Raw genomic sequence first — 8,118 nt, forward strand, 5'->3', positions numbered from 1 at the left:
AATACAAATACAGATATGAATACAAATATTTATTTTTTTTTTTAAGAAAGCTTGCCAGAAATGTTCACAGGGCATCTGTTTGAGACTAGAGGTGTGCATTGGGACTGGATTTTTACTTTCATACTTTATACTCGCGAGTATGAAGCTTGCAGGACAAAGACAACATTCATTTATGAATAGGAGCCACACTAATCTTTTTTAAATCTCTTTGTTGTCTGTGGTTTGCCTTACTTGCTTCTAAAATAAAACCATATATCTACACAAACGGACCTGAAATTCACAATAGAGACAACAGTTTCTTGATTAGGAAAGGATGTTGCTGTTTGCTGTAGTTCATCATGAAGTTCAGGGGCTGAAAGTTATGTTCTGCAAATTGCTATTTGTTGGTATAAATTGTGAATGAAAATTTGACTTCTTATTCCAAGCAGTCCTGTTTGGGTTTTTTAATTTGTGTGTGTGTGTGTGTGTGTTTCTAGGGGTATAGTGATAGGCTTCACATAAACAAACTTCCTCTCTGGACCATGACCACTTCCTGTTTAAATCCAAATATTCTGAGCACTAAACAGATGCAGATAGACTACAGATAATGGCATTGCATTACACACCCAGGAGGACCAGGAGGTCTGACCAAATATTTCCTTACTTTTTCTCCACCACAAAACATTTTCTAGATTGTTTTATGATAAAATACATTGCAGCATGAGGGCTGATAATATACAAGGTGAATGCTTACAATGTGAGATAGTCTGTCTTAATCTGTCTTTGAACAATAAAGCAACAAAAGCAGCAATTACCGCTTAAAAGAAGCAGATCCACAGAGCAGATGAGGAATGTCGCTGTATTAAAAGACAACACAATCATGTCAGGAAAAAAGGAGCTTGGGCAGAAGTACAGAACAAAAAGCTCATCTAAGTGCACAGTGTTTTAGAAACACATGCACCCATTGTGAGAACATTAGGTAAAAAAGTGCACAAACACTGAACAGTGCGTTACTGTCAGAGGGAAAACACTGAAGGTGCCTGTTCACTGAAAAGATTTCAGGTCCCATTTTCCCTTACCCTTACTAACAATACTGACTGCCTTGGAATTCCTTTCCTGACTTGTTTCCACAAGAACTTTGGTTTTTAGGAATTAACTTTGGCAGGATGATGGTTTTAGATCATTCATTGTCTGTACATGCAAAATGCCAGAAAATATTTATTAGGGGCGCGTGATAGGATTCTATGGTACACACTATGTATAATGATATATAGGCTTGTGAATAAATTGCCAGCAATACAGTAGCATTGCTTTAAAAAATTTATTAAACAAAAATAAATTTGGTTTTATTTTTTATATTAAAAATTAACATTTTAATGATAAATAAATAAATAAACAAACATAGAAATGGTGAAAAAGTAAAAATGTTTTAAAAAATAATAAAAATAATTTTTTAAAAAATAAATAAATAAATAAATAAATAATAATAATAATAATAATAATAATAATAATAAATATTTTAAAATTTTAAAGATGAAGTACAAAATGTTATCAACTAAGCTGCGTCCAGTCAAGTTGTAATTATTTTAAAAACTAAATAAATTTAAAAAAAAGATATTGTGATTGATATTATATCATCTTTTAGCCCGACCCAAGCCAGCATACTTTGTTAATGGACATTAAGCCAAAATGTTCAGTAAAGGCACCGTATATGGGCATTTTGCTCAATCTGATGTTACAGAGAAGGCCTTCCCTGCAGACAGGCTCAGGTAGCGTGCACCTTCACTCTCGTGCACCAGCAGACACAGGAGTTACTGTCTTAGCAAAGACGAGCGCATGAAAACAGTTTAAAGACCAGAAGTAATGTGACTGTAATGTGATGGTCATAATTCTGTAATTCAGCTACAGATGCTCATCAACCTCTATAAGCGCTCGCTGATGGACTCATGAAATAAACTAAATTTATGGTCTTCCCTGTACAGTTGTCCAGATGTGACCCTTGTAAAAAGTTCAATGAGTGGATAGAGTAGGAACGTGTGTTTTTTTTACAAAAAAAAAAAATATAAACAAATAAAAAAATAAAAAACCACCTGAAACTAGTAGCCCCTGTCCTCCAAAATCCTCAACACACTTAACCAATTTCCCATCAGTACAAAACTAAAACACCGCTGCTTAGATCAGTGGCCTTTTAAAAAAAAAAAAAAAAAAAAAAAAAAAAAAAGGCGCAACGAATTGAAACAATATTTTTTTTTTATTTACATGTATCAAATATGTAAAAAATATAGTCTGAAGGGTATATAAATATGTATCAAATCTCTGAAAACATAACATGAAGCATAGTGTCATTATTTGATAAACATAGAAAAAACAAAAAAGAAAAAAAAAAAAAAACTAAATCAAGTTTCCCCATTGGTTCAAAACATAAAATCCATTGCAATACACTTGGCTCTCTATCTTAAAGAAAAACTAATAATGTTCAAGATTTTGACCGAAGAATCTTCTGTCAAACTGTGGGTTAAAATACGACAACTCTACAGTCACTCTTGTGGAACCAGGGCGAATAATCTCCATAAATTATAACGTATCATCTTACGACGAGTTAAACACTTTACCCAGTCTATTCTCTTTCCTGAATAATTCATAAGGAAGGGAAAAAAGAACTGCACATGAATATGCCATGGCTGTTGGTTCTTCATGCAATAATCATGGCTTTGCATGATATAACCTCACAGACATCAGTTTTTCGAAGCTTTGCCACTTGCAACTTTCAGACGTCACATTTCTGCATAGTGTTCATGAAAGTGCTCAATAATAAAAGTTCGATATACAATATAGAGCATAGTGTTACACAAGTTTGACAAAGATTGGGATTTGCAGGAAAATCGAAGCTGTATATAGCAATGAAAACTCTTTAGGTGAACATTTAATCAAAACTTAATGTGAATAAAAACACTTTTGATTTAAAGAACATATTAACTATTTTGTTCAAGCCTTAAGCTGTAGCCCAGTTTCTTCATACTCCCTCCACCATAATAAATAAGACTAGAACTACTACTACTATTATTATTACTAATAGGCAATTTAATTAGGGGATTATCTGTTAGTGTACTGGGTCATCTACACGTGGAAGTAGCCCCATGCTGCGTATGTGTAATAAAGGATGAAAAACTAGCCGTCTCCACTCACAGTAGCTGTGAGCAGTTTCTTCTCCTGACCTTCACTTGTCTTTGCTACAGTCACGGCACTCTCCTTGCTAATATCTGTGCAGTCTGTGTGAACCTGGCCGTCACTTTTCACTTTAGTTTCGTTGACTGTTGCGGAATGGGCGGGGCCTTCGCTCTCCCCACACCCCTCCTCCTGCGCTCCCTCGGACGCCTGCTCTGTGTTGAGCTCGAGCTGCAGCATCAGCTCCTCCAGCTTGCGCGCCTTGCGCAGCTCGTTCTGCTGGATGATGGCGCAGAGGTGCTCGGTTAGCTGCTCCTTAGCCTCCGTCTTCTTGTGCAGGTCTAGCTTGGCTGCCACATACTCGGCTTCTGCCTTTTCCAAGCGCTTCCTGAACGAAAAGCATGAAAAGAACATTAGAAGGAGGACTTCTGTGAATGTCAATGGTGTTTAATAATGGAGACTTTGAGAGATAACATCACCATAAATAAGGTTTTGTTTTTCTCAGAGTTAATTAAGGCTACAGAGCTTAAGTTATAATACTGAAAACATTTTACTACTCATCAGTGTTCCACTGTAGCCCCCTAATGAGTGATTCATCTTCAAGATTTATTAAAATGTGAATTAATACTACCAGCAGTCCCTTTATCAGAAATGGTCCATACTTCAAATTACTTTGTGCTTTTCTTAGCCTTTCGTATATAAAGAACAAGATGAAGCTGATCCAAACGTGCTTCTCTTTGAGGTAGAGTAAAAACCGGAGCATGTGTGAAGACAGTAAATGATTTAATCAACGGTCCCTCAATGAGTTTTGCACCTTCATGGGCTAAATAAAGTATTCAGATGCTCTAGTGGGTGGGATTTCAGTGAGATAAACTTATAGTAAAAAGACAAAGGTCTTACTTGTGCCTTTCAAATCAAAATGTTGTTAAATAGTGAGTATTTCGATTCGTATTTGCATTCAATTTGCAGTTGTCTATACGGTAAAATGTATATGCAAATGTATAAATTTATGAGCCACTGAAACCATGAATGAAACCATTTGAGCAGGATAATATAGTACAGTATAATTTAAGAAAAAAAAAAAGTGTTAGTATTTCCTAATACCAAGCCTGTTTTCCTTCACTGTACACTGTTTCAACTAAGAAAAATGTATATAATGTAAATTAATTGTGCTGATTTAACTAGTGGTGTAAATACTGACGCCTTAAAAATGAGATTGTTTCGATTATATTTTCAATTAACTGAATAATCTAAAAGTGCACTGTGCTTATGCTTCCTTCTGTGTGTCCAACAAAAAGCCCCCACAACATAACTGAGCCAGTGTGTGTGTGTGTGTGTGTGTGTGTGTGTGTGTGTGTCTCTGTGTGAATGTGAGTGTGTAGACCACAACGACTGGTATCACCTGGCTGCAAACCACTCTAATTTAATCTAGTTCCACTGAGGAAAACTGTAAAATCATATCAAATGTTTAAACCACTATGTCCCCACAAACCCTTCATTTCTCTGCATTTATTTCTCCGCATTAGTAACACTGAGTCACGGCTGAAGCCCTGAATTAAACAGGACTTTGTTACCATGCTGTGGAATACTCCAGGCTGGCCTGCTCGATCAGGCTCCTGAGGATACTGATATCACTGGACACAGAATCATCCAGAGCCTGGAGCTCCTTTTGGATTTTCTTCAATTTTACCGCTTCGGCTTGCGTCTGCTTAGATCTGCAGAAACATGGAGTTCGATTTTTAAAGCACGTACACATTCCAGCACACTAAGGACACTGGATAACTTTCACAAAGAAAGACCTTTAAAGGATTACTCATACTTTTCAGCAATGGTCTTAGCAAGGAGGGCTTTGGTTCTTTTATTCTTCTCTTCCATCATTCGCTGCTCCCACTGAAGGTGCTGCAGACGGGTCTTCTCTCGTCTAGAGAGAATTAATATATATTAGAAGGAATCAAGTTATCGGGTGCCATCTGTTTGAGCACATAGCAGGGACTGTATCTATTCTATTATAAGCTAGGAAAGACACATGTACTTCATCACTTCTACCAGATCTGAGCCAAGCTCAGACCAGAGGTTCCTGACTGTGGTTCTGCAGAGCTGGAGTCCAGCACACTTGGCAAATTTCATTGCTCTAGCACACCTACATCTATTAAGGCAAGACACTACAGGTAGAAATGATAATTTGGGTCACGTCAATCATTTTTCAAATCGCAAATGTATCCAAATTACCTCTCTTAAACTGTAGTAATAAAAAAAAAAAAAAAAAAAAAAACCAAGACCATAACAGAATGATTTATTTCACTGTTTGTGTCCACAAGCATTCACAGCATTATCTGAACCTTAGCAATGTTTGCAGAAGGCTTTAAGTTCACGTCATGTCATAAATCCCTGAAAAGTTTGTTTCCTGATACATGTGTCATTATGACATACTTGTTAATTTCCTCTATAAACCACATAAACCCCAGTAATGAAGTGGCAACATATTAAACTACACTGTATTTTTATATACATGAAATTTTCTGTTCATGAATGTTCATCCTTATACCTATTTAGAAGGATATTAATGAGGAATTTCTCCCAAAATGTTATTGTTTTGGATAATTAATTACATTTTATACTTATTTGGGGGACCCCATACATCATGCATGCATAAATGTAAACTTCTGGAAAATATTCCAAATACAAAAAATAATAATAATAAAAAAATACACTATACGGCCAAAAGTTTGTGGACACCTGACCATCAAACCCATATGTGCTTATTGAACATCTCATTCTAGATTTATTCCTCTCTGCTGTTATAATAAGCTCCACTCTTCTGCGAAGGCTTTCCACTAGATTTTGGAGCGTGGCTGTGGGGATTTGTGATCATTCAGCTACAAGAGCATTAGTGAGATCAGGCACTGATGTTGGTGAGGAGGTCTGGGGTTCAGTCGGTGTTCCAGTTCATCCCAAAGGTGTTCAGTGGGGTTGAGGTCAGGGCTCTGTGCAGGACACTCGAGTTCTTCCACTCCAACCTTCACACACCATGTCTTCATGGAGCTCGCTTTGTGCACAGGGGCATTGTCATGCTGGAACAGGTTTGAGCCTCTCAGTTCCAGTGAAGGGAAACTGTAATGCTGCAGCATACAGAGACATTCTATACAATTGTGTGCAACAACCTGGGGAAGACTCAAATATGGGTGTGATGGTCAGGTGGCCATATAATGTATGTTCTTTACTAAACCTCCAAGGAAAGATTTTCCAATCTTTTCTGTAAAACTCTTTCTGTCGATACAAAGTCTTAACAATGAAATATGTGTTTAATGCTAACAGCATCAAATCAGTAGATTTTTGATTTTATTAAGTATGCACATACATGCACATTTAACTAGATAATTCCTCATGTGTATACATACATCTACATTTCTGGGAAAAAGTTCCAATACAAGAAACATTAATAAGAAGATTAGGATTTAACTGGCTGAAAGATTGATTGTGAGATTTATTAGTTTTAAAAAAAGACCCTATTCGTTAGTAGTGTCTTGCCTTAATTAGCCAAAGTGTAAAATCTGGGGTGTTCATGCAAGGAAACCAAATCAGCACAAAGCACCCCTGCATTAGACTTACTAACAATTCCACTTCCTGTTTGTCCAGTTCCTTCACTGCTGCAGGCGGATCTTCTGAGTCGAGAGGGACAGTTCCTGGTTCTGCCTGTTGTAGCTCTTGCTTTGGTACTTTGTCTGGAGTTGTTTGGAGTGGAGGAGCGGGTGGAGGAGCGGGTGATGGTGCTGGAGCGGGTTGAAGCTGCTGCTCAGGAGACAGTGCAGAGTCCCCGAGAGCCGCTTTCTGTTTAGCGGCCATGTGAAGCGCCTTCTCCCGCTGCAGCTGCTGCCTGCTCCGGTTAGTAGGAGCGGATCTCCTGCCGCGGCCAACTGAAGCGACTGCACTCTCATCTGAGCAGTAAAGAGCGTTCAGGTTACTGTGCACAGCATCATTTTGAAGAATAAACCTTGAAAATCTAAACATGTTTTAACTTTCACCAAGGCAATGAAGTCTGAAATGGAGTTACAACATGAGCAAACTTCTCCACACTCACTCGCCTCGCCTTTCTGCTGTATCCTCCGCAGCTCTTCTTCCGAAAACCCAGCCCACGAAGCCATTTTCACAAATATAACACCTTTAAATAAATACTATATTAATTTACATCAACTATAAACGTTTACACTAACAAATGTTTGCATTTCTACTAAAGTTACAACGCAAGTCTGCAAACCTTTCATTCATCCGCCATCTTTGTGTACAGCGATGCCACGTTTAGGACCCAAAATAGGTGTCTTCAGATTTTGCCTGCTTTTGTTGGAACGACGGGGGAAAAAATAATATTACACGGTATTATAATTGTGTGCCGTTTTAAATTATGATTTTTTTTAAATAGAAAGTGTGTAAATAAAATATTTATTATAATAAAATTCTTAAAATAAAATTCTTTTGAACTTGCATAGTAAGTTTAAAATTCAGGCAAAATCCAAGGAGGCATTTCTCATGTAGATGGATGGATGGATAGATAACTTTATTCATCCCAGAGGGAAATTCACAGATGTCCTACATGAGCAGCTATCTAAAGCAGCATGAACCTGTTTATGAAACTCCTAGTAGTACAGTAGTGTACATCATATCCCTGAAGTTTATATACAAATTCATTTCCCTCCTGTAATATACTTTTTTAAAATCTTCATATATTTTTATGTATATATTTTTAATATTTTTCTTTATGTACTTTCTTGTGTATATATTTTTCTTTATATTTAATATTTTTCTATATTTTCTTATTTTATGTCAGAACAGTTGTATAAAGCATTTCACTGCAAGTCGTACTGTGGATGGTTATGCATGTGACAAATAAAATTTGAATTTGAATTTGACCCCCTCTATTCTTACAGTAAATAACTAAATGTTAAGGGAAAAAGATTGTTAGGCATTCTTCCTCTTTTG

The 8,118-nt window shown here is 36.8% G+C and overlaps 1 protein-coding gene across 2 annotated transcripts; it reads right to left on the reverse strand.

The window, feature by feature from the left end:
- Window positions 1–2,245: 2,245 nt before the first annotated feature.
- Window positions 2,246–7,461, reverse strand: gorab (golgin, rab6-interacting). Of its 2 annotated transcripts, XM_026946826.3 has the most exons (6): window positions 7,400–7,461; window positions 7,223–7,303; window positions 6,758–7,079; window positions 4,964–5,065; window positions 4,719–4,859; window positions 2,246–3,532 (listed from the first exon to the last, which is right to left on the reverse strand). In XM_026946826.3, the coding sequence occupies exons 1-6, from the start codon at window positions 7,404–7,406 to the stop codon at window positions 3,148–3,150; spliced, it is 1,038 nt and encodes a 345-aa protein (XP_026802627.3). In that variant the 5' UTR covers window positions 7,407–7,461; the 3' UTR covers window positions 2,246–3,147. The 2 variants fall into 2 exon arrangements, with proteins under 2 accessions (XP_026802627.3, XP_026802628.3); XM_026946827.3 differs by having other exon boundaries at window positions 7,223–7,438.
- Between the last annotated feature and the right edge of the window lie 657 nt (window positions 7,462–8,118).

This window comes from Pangasianodon hypophthalmus, chromosome 19 (genome assembly GCF_027358585.1).
Source record: "Pangasianodon hypophthalmus isolate fPanHyp1 chromosome 19, fPanHyp1.pri, whole genome shotgun sequence".
Classification (NCBI taxonomy): domain Eukaryota; kingdom Metazoa; phylum Chordata; class Actinopteri; order Siluriformes; family Pangasiidae; genus Pangasianodon; species Pangasianodon hypophthalmus.

What these genes read in the sequence shown, in the direction of transcription:
- gorab (XM_026946826.3), bottom strand. An exon ending in GACAAACAGGAAGTGGAATT is followed by an intron (nt 5,066 to 6,757) that starts GTTAGTAAGTCT and finishes AATTCTCTCTAG; the next exon opens with ACGAGAGAAGACCCGTCTGC. An exon ending in GCTAAGACCATTGCTGAAAA is followed by an intron (nt 4,860 to 4,963) that starts GTATGAGTAATC and finishes ATGTTTCTGCAG; the next exon opens with ATCTAAGCAGACGCAAGCCG.